This window comes from Macaca thibetana, chromosome 15 (genome assembly GCF_024542745.1).
Source record: "Macaca thibetana thibetana isolate TM-01 chromosome 15, ASM2454274v1, whole genome shotgun sequence".
Classification (NCBI taxonomy): Eukaryota; Metazoa; Chordata; class Mammalia; order Primates; family Cercopithecidae; genus Macaca; species Macaca thibetana.
Genome location: NC_065592.1, coordinates 90,636,404 through 90,656,773, shown reverse-complemented (window position 1 = coordinate 90,656,773; position 20,370 = coordinate 90,636,404). Strand labels below are relative to the sequence as shown.

The 20,370-nt window shown below is 45.4% G+C and overlaps 1 protein-coding gene across 3 annotated transcripts in view; it reads right to left on the bottom strand.

The window, feature by feature from the left end:
* Positions 1-340: 340 nt before the first annotated feature.
* Positions 341-20,370, bottom strand: part of PSAT1 (phosphoserine aminotransferase 1) — a 32,214-nt gene continuing 12,184 nt past the window's right edge. For all 3 annotated transcript variants that reach the window (XM_050761124.1, XM_050761123.1, XM_050761125.1), the window contains exons 7-9: positions 12,768-12,896; positions 2,239-2,376; positions 341-1,456 (exon numbers count right to left, since the gene is read on the bottom strand). In XM_050761124.1, the coding sequence (XP_050617081.1) occupies positions 1,351-1,456; positions 2,239-2,376; positions 12,768-12,896 (373 nt within the window). In that variant the 3' untranslated portion in view covers positions 341-1,350. The remainder of the gene's footprint in view (positions 1,457-2,238; positions 2,377-12,767; positions 12,897-20,370) is intronic.

The following is a 20,370-nucleotide window of genomic DNA, read 5'->3' as shown; positions in this document are numbered from 1 at the left end:
GGCGGAGTCCTCACTATACAATCAAATGAAACAGGAAGATAGCTCAAAACAGTCCTAGTGGCATGTTTCTGGGGCAAATGGGACAGAGCTCATAGAACTCTACACCTTCAGCTGCAATGGAAGGTGGTTTGCTGATAACGCCCATTCCAAAAGCAAATGGAAAGCTCCCACACTGTGTTGAATTTTTTTAAATGGATGCGCAAGAGTTAAATCTTAGATCTTTGGTTGAACTAAATTACCCTTAGCAGGTGCTATTTTCAGACCTCAAGCTTTCCCATCATAAAGTTTAAAAAAGAACGATTTGTCTAAAAAGCAGGTAGAGATATTCATTGACAAGGGCTTAGATGTTTTAGGATTTTAATGTTCTTTACATATTCAACATAAAATACTGACAATAGATAAACAATAGGGGAAAGACTTTTCAGCAAAGTATCACTCTTGTCATCAAACATTACAAAGAAAACAGTCAAGAGAACAAAGGATAGGGTAATTTAACAGAAATGTTTAGTTTAATAGCATAATTGAAAAACAACCAACCAATCAACTTTCTCTTTTACCTCTGGAAAGAACAGTAAAAATGAATCAAGAACTTCTAGATCTTTTTCATAAAACAGCTTAAAAAGAGGAAGGGGAGGGCTGAGGAGGGGGTGCAACTGTTGCTAATGGAATAATGCACAAGGTCAAGGATTTAATAAATTCTAAAAGTGTCTACATGTATCAGTGATAACCGTATTATTAGAAATATAAATGTATAGAGATATAAAGTATATGGTATTAGAAACAGACCTTGCTAATAGAAACATATATAAAGTATGTCACTTCTCTTGTGATAACAGTATAAAGATCGATCTACGGTTTGCCCTTTGCCTGGTACTCTTAAACCGCTCCTTCAGTGGTCAATGTTGACCTTGAATCAACAGCCGCTGAACCCAGGAGACCCCACAGATGTCTAGATTCAGCACCTAGAAGGCCCCACCTACCCTCTATGCTGTGTGTTCCCATGACTCCAGAAATAATTAATTGCAACTTGCATTATTAAGTCCACAGGCAAGTTTGAAAGCTAACTAGAAAAAGTAGCAGCAAAGGCAAAATAAGCAGGAATTTGTTAGAAAAGCAACAAGAAGGTTTCTTAAAATGTTTCCAGTTCAAGTCAGAATTAAGGTGAACATTAGGTCCCACCAGCTTTACAGAGCCGTAGATGTTTTGCTGTTCTTTCAAAAAAGAAGAATCTACAATAAACATGTTCATTTAAGAAAAATACTGTGTTTGTTAACTCTTTGTAGCCATCCGCAAGTTACTTTAAACTTTGTATGTTGTTCAGGAGCAGAGTATATCCTGGTTAGGATGTGTTCATAGCTGATGCATCTCCAAAAAATTTTTCATGAAGGCGGCCAGCTTCTGAACATCTTCAATCGTGACAGCATTATACAGAGAGGCCCGGATGCCTCCCACGGACCTAGAATGACCAAAGATCCAGGCATTGAGAACAAAAACGTCTAATTTAGCACCAAAACGACTTTTTCTAGCCACTGTCTCCTGAGAGTTGCAGCACCTGAGACCATCGTTTCCAGTCTCCGACCTAAAAACTCCCGACACCTGGCACAGAGCTTCACGCGTCTCAGTCATCAGAAAATTCTCCCTTAAGCTGTGAAGGTTCACCATGCTCACATTTAACTGAGAGTCATTCGAACTATTCACTCTTAGCAAAGAAAGAAAACAAGATGGGAGGAAGAGAAGATAAGCTGGAAGAAGATAGCAATTCTGTTCACCATTCATGAGCCTGCCGTGACAGTGCCAGCAAGATGGGGGCCAGGCATCTCCCTGCTGCTCTTCTCATGTGAGGACATTTATTTCTCATAGAGCATGCAAGACTAGCTACTAATTTGATGTTCAGTTGGAATAATAATGATGCTCTACCTTCGGAACACAGTGGTGCTGGCCTCATCAGAGATGGAATGGCAACCTCTGTGCTATACGAGCAGTGTAAGAGATTTTTCAAAGGTAATTTTGCCAAAACCCCCATGGAAGATGGAGCACCATTATACTCTCAGCTGGGGAATTACACAAAGGGTTCCATAAACAATAGGAAGAAGGCACATCCTTATAACAGCTGGGTTGGCCCAACAAAGTACATAACTGCTACTCCAAGCTAAGCAGGCTCCTAGAGATTTGTTTTATTCTGCATTTGAAAAACTAAGCTAATTCTTTGCCAAGCTTGTGGATTGCAGATGTACTCACCTATGCCCTTTCAAGGACAACATATTGAGTTCAAGAGCTTTATCAAGAAATCTTTTTTCTAAAGCATCATCTCCTTTGGCATTGCCAATGCGGAATGGAATATTCATCTTGCTTCTATTTTGGGGCTCCACTGGACATCTGAAAAACATGTTCTTTATTCCAGCTACTTTTCTGAAATGTATGGGTTGTCATAAACAAATCAACAGATTTTTAAAAACACTTCCTAGATGCAAGCAGAAGATTTTTTTAAAAACAAAAAACAAAAAATCTGCCCCAGCACATTTATTGTTTACTTAAGGAAACCAAACTCTTGCATATGGAACAGTGGGTTATCATCCCCTTGTATGACTTATACTTAATTTCCATCAGCCTCAGTTTCCTCACCTGAAACCTGGGAATAATAATATCTCCATTTCAGACTAGTTGTGACAGTTTAGTGGCACTACATATATGAAGCTTCCAACACATGGCAGCCACATGGCAAATGTGACTGACCTCTTTCTCTGCAAGGCTGCAGAGAAATGATAAGTTGGTCCTATAGTGGCTGTAAGGCAAAAATAATGAGCAGCAACTTTAAAGGACTTACCATGGTATTGCCCCAAGCTGTGTGACCTTGAGCACGTTACTTAACCTCTCTGCTATGCCTCACTTTCCTCATCTGAACAGTCGTAATAATAGAGGAACCTATCTCAACCACCTCAAGTTGTCATAAGCATTAAATAAGTCAGTATTTATAGAGAATTTTTGTGGCCCATTTAAAAATAAGAAGAGGTGGAATCTAATTTTCCATCTTTTGAATCTGAGCTGGCCTTTTGACTGGCTTTGGCCAAGAGATTACAACAGACTCTTTGCAACTTCCAAGCTTAGGCCTCAAGAGACCTTACAGCCTCTCTTCCTACTCTCTTAAAATATCACTGTCATGGTGGCTCACACCTGTAATCCCAGCACTTTGGGAGGCCGAGGCGGGTGGATCATGAGGTCAGGAGTCTGAGACCAGCCTGACCAACATGGTGAAACCCCTGTCTCTACTAAAAAAATAAAAAAATAAAAAAAATTAGCTGGGCATGGTGGCGCATGCCTGTAATCCCAGCTACTCAGGAGGCTAAGGCAGGAGAATTGCTTGAACTCGGGAGGCAGAGATTGCTGTGAGCCAAGATTGCGCCAGAGTACTCCAGCCTGGGTGACAGAGCAAGACTCTGTCTCAAAAAAAAAAAAATATATATATATATATGTATTGCTGTATTGCTGTCACTTAAGCATGTCTGAGCTAGCGTGCTGGAAATAAGTGTCCCAGCCAACAGCCAGCACCAACTGCCAGATTATGTGAAACCACTGTAGACCATCTGGCTCAAACCAATAACTAGATGATGACTTCAGTAGAATGAGACATCCCAAGACCAGCAGAAGAACCCCCTAGCTGAGCTCAGCACAACCTGCTGACCCAAAAAACTACAAGCAAGAGAATGGTGGTTGTTTTCAGTCACTTAAGTTTTTAAGGTGTTCTATGATGCAGAAATAAATAACTGACACAATTTAAAACTGTGTCTGCAACACACTAAATGCTATATAAGTACCTGTTAATACATTTATCTTTTAAAAATTTTTTATTTTTAATTTTTCTGGGTACATAGTAGGTGTATGTCTTTATGGGAATAAATTCATCTTTTTATTCCCAGCACCTTGCATAAGGTACATATCGACTCTCAAAAATGATTATGAGTGAATTTTTGTCTAGGAAAGGTTCGTGTTTGACTTCAGTTTCTGCTTTGGAAAATAAGCAGCCAAAATTATTTTTCACTGGCAACCAAAGGAGACAAATGGAAGAGTAGCTGACATTACTCTGCAATTAAAAAAAAAAAAGGCACAATGTGTAATAATCCTCTCTTTCTCTCTTTCCCTTTGCTCAAGTATATCCTATTTTATTCTTACACTTCTACGGGTAGAATTCATTAAAATTACAGCAAATAAAGGCAGTGTGAGAGGCCCCCTAAGGGCACATCCGTAATTCTTATTAAAGTTAATGAGAGTCTAGAACATACCTTTGAGCAAAAGAGAGGCCAAAGGGGAAACCAAATATGTGGAAAAGATTTTGAGCCTGAATTCCAGGCCCCACTATTCGAAGTGGTAGGTTTCATGGCTGATGTTGAAATTAAACATTCAGCGGCTACCCTCTTTTGATATTCCACTGCCTCAGGCTCCCAATGTGAGGCTCCAATCAGAGAGGTGGAGCAACAAAAAGCACATTTAACTTAAGAGAAAAAAAAATTGAAAGCAGGAAGAATTAAGCATCTGTATTTACAGTTCCTCTCCCTCCAACTTACCCATCCTATCATGAAAGTAGAAGATATCACAAAGCAATAATGTCATAAAAGCGAGAAATTAAAGACTAAATTGTCATGCAACAAATATTTATGCACTACCCATGGGAGAATGTCTCTAGTATGGGGCTGGGGGTAGAAAAAAAGATGAAAGGAAATGAACTGCTCCCAATCTACAGACAGATAGCTCCGGAGGGAATCACAATTATATGTAAGAAGTGCTGTAACAGCCAAGGGCTGCAAAGGCAGAGATGCCAGATAAGGAATTATGCAGAGGCAAGGTTGACAGCTTTCAGGGGAGGGGACACAGCGTGGTTACAACAGATGAGAAGGAAGGGCATCTGGCAGACAACTGCATCTGCAAAGGCACAAAGGCTTCCAGCAAGTCCGCTGACTTAACTGAAGCACTGGCTTCCTGGCTGGGGTGGCTGGGAAGACCCACAGGGCCAGGGCTGTGGAGTGCCCTGCTGGGAACTGGACTGGATCCTTCAGCAATGAGGAGTAATCCAGTTTGTATAACAAAATGTGGTCTGTGTTTTAGAAAAACAATTATAGCACACAGAGGAGAGACTGGGGGGTGAAGAAACTGGGAACCCACAGAGCTGCTGGAAAGCTTTTATGAAGAACTTTCTAGGGTTCCAATATCTAATATGGCCACAGTAGTCTAAAATGACCAAAGTCATTTTTTTCCACCTTTAGGAAGCTACATGGGAACAACCAGATCACACAGCCCTGATGCTACTGTGCATGTGAATGAACCTGTTTTCTGCTTCATTCCTGAAGGCTGCACGTCTATTTTGGATTGTATATTGTGTTTGTGTATTTACGCTTTGATTCATAGTAATGTCTCATGTTATGGGTTTGCACTGAACGCAAACTGCAAACTAAAAAAAGGAAATGGCTGGAAAAAAAAAAAAAAAAAAAAAAAAAAACTTTCTAGGTCAAAAGAGCTAGGGCCTGTACCAAGGTGCCAGCACTGAGGAGCTTCAAGCATGGGCGGCAAACTCAAAGCCAGCAGGTCCCCACACTACCCACATGAATGAGTAGGACGGGCCGGTGTGGAAGGTGCAAACGAGCTCGCACATTTTAAACGTGGAGGACTAGTCTGAAAAAGAGGCTCTCCCTTTTTTTTTCCTGAAACATATGGCTGTCTCTGTCAAAGTTTCTTTTTCCCCATTTCAGAGGCACATGGATTACGGAATAAGAAACCAGATCTCTAAGTATCTTCCAAGAGCCCAATCTTGGCTCCAATTGTGTTTTTAAACACGGGTGACCCCTGTCAAGCACCACTGTGGGCTGGATCTAGCTCCTGCTCCCCAGTGAGCAGTCCCGGGAGTTTACACCAAATTTCAGAGGTGACCAAGTCTGTTGTTTGAATGGGTTGAGGGGTGAGGTAGGAGAAGGGGCCAAGGTAGACTGAGAGGCTATGTGGGCTATGGATGGGCATGGAACCAGCTGGTAATCCCAGGGCTGTAAAGATTTAAGGAGAAAGTCCAAGTGGGAGCCAAGGAAAGAGCCACGCTTCCCAACGTCTAGGTGGAGCACAGAGAAGATGTCAACAGGCGTTCTGGGAAAGCGGTTTCATGGCCAGAGAAACTTAGGAAAGCTGCATTCACAGAGCTAGGCAGACCTCCTCATTCCTGACTTCCTGAAGCCTCTCAAGGACTCAGCGACCACATAAATGAGGAACCTCCAGGAGGTCAGACAGGAATGCAGTGATCCCCCATGACTGAAAAACGCTTCCTATTGCGGGGATGAGAGTTCCAGACAGTCCCCAAGGAGACATGCTGCTCAGAGACACACCGAGACTTCCCAAGGTACTGGAGGAGGGGAGCATGGCGGAGGTACACCATGGCGGAGGTACACAAAGGTGGCAAAGCTCAGAAGGGAACGCAAGAAAGTCACAGGAGATGAGAAGGCGATGAAGAAACATCACTCCACCGTCAGGCCCCTCTGAAAGGATGTGTCAGATACACAGGCAATGCGAAAGAAGAGTACGTGAAGAGAAGCCCACCAAATGTAACCCTATGTAGGCCTCTCCTTACTGCCTGGTTTTGTCAACAAAAAATTAATTTTAAATTTGTACACGATTATGAAAATTTAGAATAAAAATATGAAGATCTGCCACCCTTCTTCCCACAGAGGTGGCTACCCTAACGGTCTGCTGTGCATTCCTCAGGATCGTTTTAGATACACACATGTACATCTGTGTGTATATGCGAGTATACATCTATGTGTGTCTATGTGTATATACGTATTGATATATAACTGTTGTAGATTTTTTGTTTTTGTTTTTGTTTGAGACAGGGTCTCACTCTGTCACCCAGGTTGGAGTGTGGTGGTCCAATCTCAGCCTCCTGCAGCCTCGACCTCCTGGGATCAAGCGATCCTCCCGCCTCAGCTTCCCAAGTAGCTGGGACTATAGGCACGCACCACCACACCCGGCTGATTTATTATTATTATTATTATTTGTAGAGACGAGATCTCACTATGTTGCCCAGGCTGGTCTCGAACTCCTTGGAGGTCAAACAATTTTCCCACCTTGGACTCCCAAAGTGCTAGGATTACAAGCATCAGCCACTGTACCTGGCCTTGTAGTTTTTAAAGACTCATAGATTTGTCTTTTTCTATATTTGCTCTTGCTCCTTTTGGTCTGATGACATAACACAGTCATCTTCCCATGTCTGTTAAGAGACTCGCTTCATCCTTCTCAATGCAGTTATTCCATATTACCCACAGATCCTAATTTATTTCATCAGACCCCTACTGATGGGCATGTCTCCATATTTTCACCATTACATCCTACATTGGACTTGCTGGTTCCTAATTTTGTGCACACCACTGTACCCAGGCAGAGTGCCTGGGAAAATAATTAAGGGCATCAGGAACAAAATAAGAAAGCATAGAAGGAATTCTGCCAGAAGGGTAAATGTGTAGACATAAAAATCCTTAGTCAAAGCGCATGTAAGTTTTGAATTATAATGAGTGCTGCAATCTCATTATAATTCAAATTTGTCCAGATTTATACTCCAAATTTGTCCAGATTTATACTCTCAGCAAAAGTGCATCCCCTCACTGGCACCAGATGTTATCAATCCTTTTAATGTCTGCAGATCAAAGGCAAAACATATCTCACGGTTTTAATCTGCATGTCCTAAGGAACTAATGAAGGTGGCATCTTTCCATTTGTCTATGAGGCAGCTTGCATTTCTTCTGAGTTGTTTCCTCATACTGTTAGCAACCACCACACCCCCACTTTTATTTCCTTATCCTTTTTCATTCATCTGTGGGTTCTTGCCTATATTAAGGATAGTAACCTTTATGTGTTATATACTGCAAAATCTTTCTCATTCTGTCATTTTTAAGTCTGTTTATGATGTCTTAAGCCATATAAAATTTTAAAATGTTCATGTCATTAAATATGTCATTCTTTTACTTTATGGCTTAAGTTGTATGGCCTCTTTAAGGCCTTCTGCACTCCTGGACTTAGACAGCAGCAGAGGTTCTGGAACGAGCCTTCCAACCCCATGTTCATAGCCTGGCTGCTCCCACTTCCCAGCTGCATCCTTGTCCTATCTGTGCTTCTGCTGCATAGGCTCAGTGTCTACTTCACAGGGTTGTGATGACAACAAAAGGCATTCACAAGTGTAAGGTGCCTAGGACTCTGCCTGCTTCATTTTATTTTAGGGTCTTCACTAGACCCATCACGTGCCTCCTTCTCTTTCCTAAGGCCTGGTAGCCACATAAGGTGATAAAGGTGACCTCAGATCCAGACATGGAATCTGTCACTTGCACATCCTTACATAATAAAATAAATATCTATTATATACTTATATAATTAATTATATTACAAAAGCTTGTACTATATAAGCACTGTGTGTCAGGAATATCATAATTGCTTTACATAACAATAACCACAAATAATGCTATTAAGAGCTAACATGCAAGGAATGCTTCCTATGTGCCAAGCACTGTTTCTAGCACTTTATACAAATTAACCAGCACAAGAGTCCTCAATCCTTAATGTAAAAACGCTCTCAATCCTTATATTATGTACTCTTGATTCAGAAGCATTTCCTTTTAATTCTCTTGACAATTTTAAGAAGTACGTATCATTACCTCCATGGTACAGATGAGAAAACTGTGGCTTAGAGCAGTTAGGTCACTTGCGCGAGGTCACATGCACTGCAGTGGCAAAGTGAGGCTTCTAAGCCCAAGATGCTAAACAGCCCATGTGGGCTCAATATGGAGTCAGTCAGCACAGTGTGGGTGACTGGGCTATGGAATCAACTCGGAGGCTTTGAAGGTTGTCTTATCTAGTCCCAGAATTCCCTGCCAAGGTCACCAGCAGGGCCGGTGAAACACCCAGCAAACAACCTGGAACCATGTTAAGTAAAGGAGCTGGCTTACGAGTCAGGGGGCATGGAAGTGGGGAGGGATGCATCTTCTCAGAGACAAAAATGAGGAGCAAAGGTGGTGGTAAATTGCAAATTCTAATTCTAGGTATTCCTCTTTAAAATGCACGCCTCCCATGGGGCCATGTTGCTCCACTATTTCCATAGTTCCAAAGAAAAGAAGACTTTCCTGAAAACCTAAGTGAGTTCAGGCACAGCCTGGGAGTCTCCAGCTGTAAACAGAGGAGAGACAGAGTAGAGCCTCCTTTCTACTCCAGTAACAAGGTTCCACAGGACACCAAGCGCCTGGGATGACGCTTTCCAGGCAGGCAGCTGAGGGGGTGCTGGGAGTTCCCAGAAAGAGGTTTATTCTGAAAAAGGACCGGAAGTCCTGGGTCAAGGCAGTTCATAAATGAGTGAAGAGCTCTGGGTGTGAAGGGTGACCAGATTCCCCAGGAGATGACCCGCCTGCAACATTAGTTTGGCAGCCTGCCTGCTGGGAGAGGCCCAGGTTGAGTGCTTGGAGTTAAAGGACCTAGGGGCGGCGGGGGGGATTCAGGAGCTTCCCAGAATTCCTTCTATGCTTTCTTATTTTGTTCCTGATGCCCTTAATTTTTTTTCCCAGTGGTATCACCGTTCTTTCTGTCCTCTAATATCATGTCTACACATCTCCTGAGAAATATGTAGAGCTAAAAGCTAATAGAAAAACTGGTCTCCCATCCACTATAACCACCAAGTGCTTTTACTCACATTCAGGGATTTTTTTTTTTTAGGGAGCCAGGGAAGATGATTTATTCTTCTCGGTCTTCCAGGAGCCTAGAACAAGACTAGTCTACAGAGTGGGTGCTCAGGAGTCATTTTTGGATGGATGGATGGATGGATGGATGGATGGATGGATGGATGGACGGATGGATGGGTGGGTAGGTGGGAGAATGGATGAGTGGATGGATGGATGGATGGATGGATGGATGGATGGATGGATGGATGGACAAGTGGGTAGATGGATGGATAGGTAAAAGGGTGAATGGACAGATGAGTGGGTGGGTAGATGGGTGGATGAATGAGTAGATGGATGGATGGATGGATGGATGGATAGATAGATAGACGGGTAGATAAGTGGAAGGGTGGATGGACAGATGGAAGGGTGGATGGGTAGGTAGATGGATGGATAGGTGGGTGGGTGAATGGGTAGGTGAATGGATGGATGGGTGGGCAGATGGAGGGATGGAGGGATGGATGGATGGATGGATGGATGGATGGATGGATGATTGATGGATGAGTGAATGGGTAGATGAGTGGATGGATGAATGAATGGATAGATGAATGGGTGGACAGATGGATGTATGGATGAGTGGATGGGTGAATGAATGGGCAGGTGGATAGATGGGTGGATGGGTGAATGGGGAGATGGGTGAATAGGTAGGTGGAAGGATGGATGGGTAATGGATGGTAGATGGATGAGTGAGTGGGTGAATGGATGGATAGGTAGGTGGGTGGTGGATGAATAGATAGATAGGTGGGTCAGTGGTGGAAGGATGAGTGGATGACAAGATGAATGTATAGGTGAATGAGTGGACAGATGGATGAATGAATGAATGAATGAATGAGTGAATGAGTGGATGGATAGATGGGTAGGTAGGTGGATGGGTGGGTGAGTAGATGAATGAATGAATAAATAGGTGGACTAAACACATCCTCACACACTTCCACAGACCTTCCTTCCAATCCCAGCATAAGCCATCCCCTTCAAGCAGCCCATGCTCTGCTCCCCAAACACATTGTACACTCTTCCCTCAGTGCCTTTGCAGGGATGATTCTAACCTCTCTAAAGGTTAGAACTCTAAACCTTTCTGCCCTCTTCTCTGCCTAATTCTACTCATGACCAGGGCTCATAATAAGCTGATGCAAAAGCCCTCTCTTCACCTCCAACCAAACAGTATCCCCTTTTCCAGGCTCACGCCACATTCTTTAGCCCTTGGCTATGAAATCCTTGGATACCTACTGCTAATTGTGCACGTTAAATGGCTTCAGTGAGCACAGGCAGGGTACCCTGGCCTCCCGACTCACACATCAAGGTACAGGGTGGAAGTTTCCCCAGCACCGAGCCCCCAGCCTGCACTTGCTTCTCAGTTGCACAGAACCAGAGAACAGGCAGTAATGCAGAGTGTGTATCCCTTCCCCAAGATGGTACCTGGGAGAGGAGCCCAAAGGCCAAGGCATCCTGCCAAGCCTATCTCCCCCTGGGCTTGCAGCTGGAGGAGGACCACTGCATGCCAAGAGCTCACAAAAGCAGGCAACAAGCATTGCAAGAACAAAGGTGGCAGCAGCATGCCATCCAAAAAGTACACCAGCACTGCCCACCCATGGGTGGTTATGGAGATGTGTTAGTTAAATCTTGGCTAAAAAGTACAATTCTAAGTTAGGATTGAGGCATCATTTTGTCTGTCCCATGTGGCCACTGAATTATCTGAGAGAGGACAAATTTCCAACTTACCATCAAGCAGATATTTTTGTTACAATAGACTGAACCCAAAGAGCAATGACCACTAAGAAGGGGGTTCTCAGTTTGGTGGGTTTAAGCATTTATGTATATGTGCAGGTGCACATACATGCACACAGCGGAAAGTCTGGTCTTTGTATACCTGTACCCACCTTAAGGGAAAGGGAAAAGCAAATGAAGATACCACCTGTTACACTTCTCTGCATCCAAGGCACTGCACCAGGTGCTTCCCATCTGGCATTTTGGTGAAGGGCCTAATGCTGTGGATTGAATGGTGACCCTGAAAAGGTATGCCCATGTCCGAACCCCCAGAATCTATCTGTGAATATGACCTATTTGGAAAAAATGGCCTTTGCAGATGTCATTACGTGAAGGATCTCGACGTGAGATGATCCTGGATTATCTGGATAGGCCCTAAATCCAAAGACCTCTCTTTTTAAGAGACAGAAGGGAAGACACGGCAGAAAGGAGAAGGCCACGTGAAGACAGATGTGGAGGCTGGAGTGATGCAGCCACAAATCAAGGACCACCTGGAGCCACTAGATGCTGAAGGAGGCGAGGCATGGCTCTCTGGAGGGAACAAAACTCTGCTGACACTTTGATTTTGAACTTCTGGCCCCTGAAGAGTGAGAATAAGTCTTCTGATGTTTTGAGCCACTAAGTCTGTAGCACTTTATTACGCCAGCCCCAGGACACTAATACAAGACCCACACATTTTCTGCGGAATTCCCAGGTGCAGGGCTAGTGGGTAAGACATACTCATTAATCATTTGGTCATGGAAATATTTAAACCGGAGTCAACCCCATGCCAAAGCCAATTCCATTCACAGACTCTGGGATAACAGCATCTGTCTTATAATAAGCAAAGGAGTGAACTTTCTTAAAAAGGGAAATAACGCAGAAGAGGAGGCCAGGAGTGAGTATTTATCCCAAAGATCTCTAACGGGAATCCTTCAATTGACACATTCCAGAAAGTACACGTGTTTTTTCCCGGAAAATGTACGAAGCAAGCAGGGAGTAGACAGGACCTACCCCAGGGGGTGAACTGAGATTCTTCCCCAGGGTGATGTCTTTGGTGTGAGAAACATCACTACCCACTGGAACACAGGTCCCAAAGCCTGAGAGCCCCGGGATGGGGCACAGGAGGGAAGAACTCACCACCCATTCCCTTGTTCATGGAGCCCAGGACCACCCACACTCACCAGCATTTTAATGTCTCAGAGAAAGGTGAATATGTCCACTTTTCAAAGGCACACAGTATATATATGGTTTTAAATTCACAAGAGGTAAAATAGCAGATAAAATCCATTGACTTACACGTAGAATCCTTGAGAATTATCAATAATCTCATAAATCATTTGAGATTTGATGGAGCTAAGCTTCTCCATGGCCGCCGCACCTCCATTGTTTTTAATCCACTCCAGGACCAAGCCCATGACGTAGATGCTAAAATGAAGATTTTTAAAAAATCCGTTTAGCTCATCTTTGCAAAAGTAGAAGTATACTCAAGCAAACTGCTGTTTAAGTTCCATTAAAACAGACTTAAAGGCATTATTTGAAACAGACAACACAGTCAGGTGCAGTGGCTCACGCCCATAATCCCAGCACTTTGGAAGACTGAGGCGGAGGGATCGCTTGAAGCCAGGAGTTGGAAACCGGCCTAGGCAACATAGCAAGACCCATCTCCGTAAAAAATGAAAAATTATTTGGGCGTGATAGCATGTGCCTATAGTCCCAGCTACTTGGGAGGCAGAGCAGGGAGGATTGCTTGAGCCCAGGGGTTCGAGGTTGCAGTGAGCTATGATCACACCAATGCACTCTAGCCTGGGTGACAGAGTGAGACCCTGTCTCCAAAAAAAAAAAATAAAGAAAATACACAAGACAAAAGCAGGGCTTGTGTGAACAAGAGCATGTCATCAAGCAAGGACTAGAGTCAATCCAATTCTAGACCCCTGAGGGCCATTCAGAAAAAGGTTTAATGAGATTTTTCACTAAACGTCGTATCAATCCCTCCTTGTCCAGCTCAAGCCCTAATGTAAACTCTTCTTGACACCAGAACGCACTTCCTTATCTCCACCAGAAGGCATCAGCAGACCCCAATCCTGCCCCGACCCAGAGCAAGCTCTTCACTTCCTGAACTCCCAGAGCACCTTGCCCATATTTCCTGCATCGTGTTTTCCCACTTGCTCCTTTATTTTAAGTTTCTGTGTGCCTGTGGTTTGGCCTCTGTGGTCTTGGAAGGCTAGAAGCCCACACTGTTCATCTTTTCTACCCACAGCCTTAGCACAGTGCCTTCCAGCCAGCAGAGACCACTGTGGCAGAGTGGTTAAAAGGATGGGTTCCCCGTCCCAGTCCTGACTCCCGTCGCAGGGCAGCCATTCACTAACAGACTACCCAGGATTAGTCACCTCAGCTTTCCCATCTGGAACCAGGAGATTCACCTACCTGTGATGGACACGTGGCATTTTATCCACCCTGCTCTTCCCAACTCCACCCTCCAGCCAGTATGCAGGTCCAGCAAGGCCCCTGACTCCCTGGTCTCAGAGTTGGGCATGGGACCTAACTGGGCCAATCAGGGCCTTCCCTGAGATTTTCTCAATTGGGAGTGGGGAGAAAGAGTGGGGAGAGCAGAGAAAGAGGCAGAATATTAGTGCAACTGCGAGACAGGATATGAGAGCCCTAGGGAATCATGTTTCTAGGAAACATCTGAAGAAGACCCATCTGAAAATGAAACCAACATTCCCGCTGAGAGAAACCAGGATCAGAAGTGGAGAGCAGATGGAGGAGGATTCGTGTCCCTGGTTCCAGGAAGTCCAGCTGCACCTCAGCCCTTCCAGTAAAAGCCGAGGGCACAGGAGCAGAGGCTGCCCAGGAAGACACCATCCTCCCTTGCAGAGAGTCCGAGTCAAATGCTCACCTATGGGGAATACCCAGCTCCAGTAGGGGAGGATGATGGGGGTCTGGAGCTCTCTAAACACCAGCTCAGGACCGTCCCTTTCTGAACCAAGTGTTTCAAATTTTTCCTGCCAGACCAGTGCTTAGCACAGGGCCTGGCACGTGGCAGGTGGGCCACACAAATGGTAGTCAGTAGTCCCTTCAAACTTAAGCTGAAAATATGAAACACTGAGGAGCGGTGCAAGCTCTTTCCACAAGTATCCAGGCCCTCTGCTTTGCCAGGGGCTGCAGGGCCCCAGCCGCTAGCTCCCCTGCAAGTGGGACTGCAGGGCTATCACCACGCACCAGTCACAGTGGCCAAGTCCAGCACACAGCACACATGCATGTGGGTGTGCATTCCCGACACGAGGCCGCCCAGCCCTCTCTGCTCGGCAGATGCTCTACAATTCCCACTTCACTTCCAACTGCTCCTCTCCCACACCTGCAGCCTGCTCACCCCCTGCCTCCACACAGAAGCACAGAAACACACCCTGCCATGTGATTGAATCCAAGCAGCGTCACCCTGTGCCACGTCACCAACAATACTTTCAGGTGACCAAGCTTCGCTTTTGCCTGCAGCTCTGTGTTATCCCAGGGTTTCAGAGCTGACATGCTGCACTGTGGATTTGGTTTCTCTAATCCAAAGTGCAGCAAGGGCCCACGTCAGGTTCACTGTCCTAGCCAGACCTCAGTACTGACGCCTGAACCCCTAGCTGGCTGCTGCGCTCACACTCGCCGCCCATGCTCTCTGGCTTTCTTAATGAATCTGAGCAGGCAAGTCTAGCAGAAAGCTCACCCACTTTTAGGGGCTGCCTGGAGCCAGTACCCGTAACCTGGCTCTATGAAGCCTCAACAAGAGGCAGACAATTCAGAAGCAAGCAGGCTGCCCTGAAGACTGAAGACATCCCTGGGGTAGGAGGTCCTGCCCTCTTCTCCCACCCAGTCCTCTGCACAGCACTGATGTCTAGCCCCTGTGACTCTACTTAACACAAGACCCTTGTGGCTTCCAGTTCTTTATTAACCCATGTTCAACTCCCATACAATCTAAAATCTTGAAAATACAAGGGCTCTAAAATGCTTATACAGGCCAGGCACGGTGGCTCAAGCCTGTAATCCCAGCACTTTGGGAGGCTGAGACGGGCGGATCACGAGGTCAGGAGATCGAGACCATCCTGGCTAACATGGTGAAACCCCGTCTCTACTAAAAAAAAAATACAAAAAACTAGCCAGGCAAGGTGGTGGGCGCCTGTAGTCCCAGCTACTTGGGAGGCTGAGGCAGGAGAATGGCGTAAACCCGGGAGGCAGAGCTTGCAGTGAGCTCAGATCTGGCCACTGCACTCCAGCCTGGGCGACAGAGCAAGACTCCGTCTCAAAAAATAAATAAATAAAATAAAATAAAATAAAATAAAATAAAATGCTTATGCAGCTTACAGCATGGTCTCAATTCTTCTCACTACCAGTGTGACATATTTAACAGACTTATGCCTTCATTTCTAAAATGCCACCTGTAAACACACAGGATAGGGTTCCTAACTCTGCCTATTAAATGATTAAATAAATCGAGGTATGTCCATTCTACAGGACACCATATATATTTTAAAACAAAAAAAGGGCCAGGTGTGGTGGCTCATGCCTGTAATCCCAACACTTTGGGAGGTCAGTGTGGGAAAACAGCTTGAGGCCAGGAGTTTGAGACCAGCCTGGACAACATATTGAGACCCCGTCACCATAAGTTTTTTTTTTAATGTAGCCAGGCATGGTGGCACTTGCCTGTAGTCCTAGCTACTCAGGAGGCTGAGGTGGGAGGATCACTTGAGCCCAGGAGTTTGCGGTTATGAGAGCTATGATCACACTGCTGCACTCCAGCCTGGGCACCAGAGCAAGGCCCTGTCTCTAACAAAAATAAAATTTTAAAGTAAAAAATAAAAATAGGCATTTCAGCTGACATAGCAGAATGCCAATGTCTATTGTGGAGTGGAAAAATAGAATTCACAGAACAATTTGTATGGTAAAGTTCAAGTTCCATTTGCATGATTAAATATATGACTGCATATTTGCATATGCCCAGTTAAGGGTCTGTTAGGATGCAAAGCAAGCAGTGAATAGTGGCTACCCTGATGACTCTGCCCACTTGCAATTCTTTGCTGAGAGTATGTTACTGTTTGTTTGTTTGTTTGTTTTTTGAGGCGGAGTTTTGTTGTCACCCGGGCCGGAGTGCAGTGACACGATCTCGGCTCACACAACCTCCGCCTACCAGGTTCAAGCGATTCTCCTGCCTCAGCCTCCAGAATAGCTAGGACTACAGATGCACACCACCACCCCTGGCTAATTTTTGTATTTTTAGTAGAGACAGGGTTTCACCATGTTGGCCAGGCTGGTCTCAAACTCCTGACCTCAGGTAATCTGCCCACCTCAGCCTCCTAAAGTGCTGGGATTACAGGCATGAGCCACTGCACCCAGCCTAAGAGTATGTTACTGTTATAAATTTTTTTAAGCAATACGAAATAGTCCCTGTGCACCAGGGCTTAGAAAAGGACACCAGAAAGTCCCCCGGAAAACTCTCCCTGGCTGTTCTAAGACTCCAGCTCTGCAGATGAGCTTCTGAAGTTGATGTTATGGCACAGTTTTCTCAGGATTCGGTGAATGTAACCACTGAGTTGAGCACTTTTCCCAGAGGAAAGCTCCCAAAGCTGTCTCCACTACACACCCCACTGTGGATTCCAGGATTCCAGGCGTCTCCATCCCACTGGGAGAAGGTAGTCTGGGACCAGTGAAGTCCTCCAAACAGGCTCACAGACTTAATTTGCATGCTCCCATTCTTTTATTTATTTATTATTATTATTTTTGAGATGGAGTTTTGCTCTTGTTGCCCAGGCTGGAGTGCGATGGCACAATCTCAGCTCACCGTGACTTCTGCCTCCTGGATTCAAGCTATTCTCCTGCCTCAGCGTCCTGAGTAGCTTGGATTACAGGCATGTGCCACCACGCCTGGCTAATTTTTGTATTTTTAGTAGAGACGGGGTTTGTCCATGTTGGTCAGGGTGATCTTGAACTCCCGATCTCAGGTGATCCACCTGCCTCGGCTTCCCAAAGTGCTGGGATTACAGAGGTGAGCCACTGCGCCTGGCTTGTTCCCATTCTTTTAAGAGGTGGCCTAAAATTAATGGTCTATTTGTTTTGTATTTTTATTAGTTACTTCACCTCATATTGCAGCTAAAACAAATGTACGCTTGTGTATTCAATTAGTCATGGTAAGTAAAAAGTATTTTGTGTGGTCAGCAGGGAAGTTTAGGGATCTTTTCTTCTATCCACTAATTGGGGTTAGTGTGTTCTACTGAAGGGTTAAAGAGAACACCAGCGTGTTCTTTATTCCACTCCAGTTCATCGCTCAGGGCTACAGAGCAACGATTTGAAGGCAGTTTTATCCAGCACAATTAAATCAAAGTTCCCAGGGCCTATGGTCATTAGACTCAAGGGGTGGGGGGGAAACATGGCTTCTTTTCAAAAGTAAGGCTGTTTCAAGAACTCTACTATGTGATACAAAGTTCTGAAGGGTTCCAGGTACCCCATCAGCCTCACATCACGGACTGAGGAGGGCATTTTGCACACATCTTGATGTCTCCATTTGTAGCTTGTTCTCATTGGGTGAGCTAGGATTTTCTAACTTGCATGTTTTTTTGTTTGTTTGTTTTGTTGTTGTTGTTTTGAGATGGAGTCTCGCTCTGTCACCCAGGCTGGAGGGCAGTGGCATGATCTCGGTTCACTGCAACCTCTGCCTCCCGGGTTCAAGGGATTCTCCTGCCTTAGCCTCCCGAGTAGCTGGGACTACAGGTGCCTGTCACCATGCCCAGCTAATTTTTGTATTTTTGGTAGAGACGGGGTTTCACCATGTTGTTCCAGCTGGTCTCGAACTCCTGACCTCATGATCCACCCACCTCGGCCTCCCAAAGTGCTGGGATTACAGGCATGAGCCACCATGCCCGGCCTAACCTTGCATTTTTAAGTACTGCAAATGAACTCCATTTAAAGTCATGGATTTACGGTTAATCTTCAAACATACAGAATTAGACAGAATATTTTTTTTTTTCTTATGGGGTAAAAAGAAGGAAAGCAACTTCCAGGGAGTATCTTGGAGTCAGAATCCATTACTTAAGTATCTTTTATCTTCTCTATTTACAAATTCTCATCATATTATTAACAATCCTGACTGGCCCTGAGATGGTCTCAATGATCACTGTTCTGATCTGTCTAGGGGAGAAACTCGGCCCCTTTTCTGCCCTGGTTTCTGCCTCCGTCCTTCCTCCGGCAGGAAAGCTCTGGAAAGGGAGTTCCTCCCCTCCCCCTACCCCGCATCCCCACCCACAGTGGGCCAGAGGAGCCCAACCACTGGTCAAGCACAGGGGGCGGTAGGGGAGTCACCATATGAGAAACTCTCTTCCAGGACAACTTTCTGTGTCTCCAGGTCTGACTCCAGCCATCTTCAACTCCCATTAGAAAGACTGGCCTGCTTTCCCACTGTTCCCACTAATGGTTTCTCCCCCTAATATTAACAAACAGCATGTGCTAATGTGCTCATTCCTTTCTTTTTTTTTTTTTTTGAGACGGAGTCTCACTCTGTTGCCCAGGCTGGAGTGCAGTGGCGCGATCTCGGCTCACTGCAAGCTCCGCCTCCCGGGTTCACGCCATTCTCCTGCCTCAGCCTCCCGAGTAGCTGGGACTACAGGCGCCCACCACCACAGCTGGCTAACTTTTTGTATCTTTTAGTAGAGATGGGGTTTTACCGTGTTAGCCAGAATGGTCTGGATCTCCTGACCTCATGATCCACCTGCCTTGGTTTCCCAAAGTGCTGGGATTACAGGCGTGAGCCACCGCGCCCAGCCATGTTCATTCCTTTTTTAAAAAATGCTCTTCAAGGTAACCCTTGGAGAAGGTACCACGGGGTGACTGTCTGCCCTGCCCCAAGCTGTACCCTGATCACAACTTGCTGGCCTACAGGCTGTGGGACAGTTCAGGGACAGCACTCTTTCCCTGCCCCCTCCCACCTTCTCACTTCTGAAATGGGTGATGGTTTGGGCTCCTCTGAAAGCCTCCTCTAGCTGCAAGGCAGGCCCTGGCCCCATCTCTAAACAAGTAAGGACGGCCTCCTCTCCCTCCACCTGCCATGTGCAGCCTGGCACCTCGGCCCCTTCTCCAGGAGGCCAGCACTTGAGGTTCCCAACTGCACCTCAAGTGCCCGCCCAGTTCTTGTGTCCCAGTTGGCCATATATATATATGTATATATATACACACACACGCATATAAATAAATGTGTGTATATATATAAATAAAATATATGTATATCCCAACTCATTTAATCTTCACAGCAACCCAATGAAAGGGGTACTATTATTACTTCTGGAACCTACTACACAGACATGTTAAGTGACTTGCCTAAGGTCACACAGCTAGTAAATACTAGACTCTCTTAGGCAATTGTAAATCTTAAGAGTCATGAAGATTGTCTCAAAATACCCAAGTTTGGGAGTTACAGGATCCTGAGGCAGGGCAACCTTGCTCTCCCTGAAGTGCCGCAACGCAGCCCCCACTCAGCGAATGAGAGCCAGGCTAAGAGGATCCCTCCAGATTAGGCTGAAAAATAGAAAGATGTTGGCCGGGCACGGTGGTGCACGCCTGTAATCCCAATGGTTTAGGAGGTCAAAGCCAGCGGATCACCTGAGGTCAGGAGTTCAAGAGCAGCCTGGCCAACATGGTGAAACCCCGTCTCTACTAAAAGTACAAAAATTAGCTTGGCGTGGTGGCATGCACCTGTAATCCCAGCTACTCGGGAGGCTGAGGCAGGAGAATCGCTTGAACCTGGGAGGCAGAGGTTGCAGTGAGCCGAGATCACGCCACTGCACTCCAGCCTGGCAACAGAGCGAGACTCCATCTCAAAAAAAAACAAAAACAAAAATCCCTGAAAGGTATTTAAGCCAGTATGTTCTCTGTC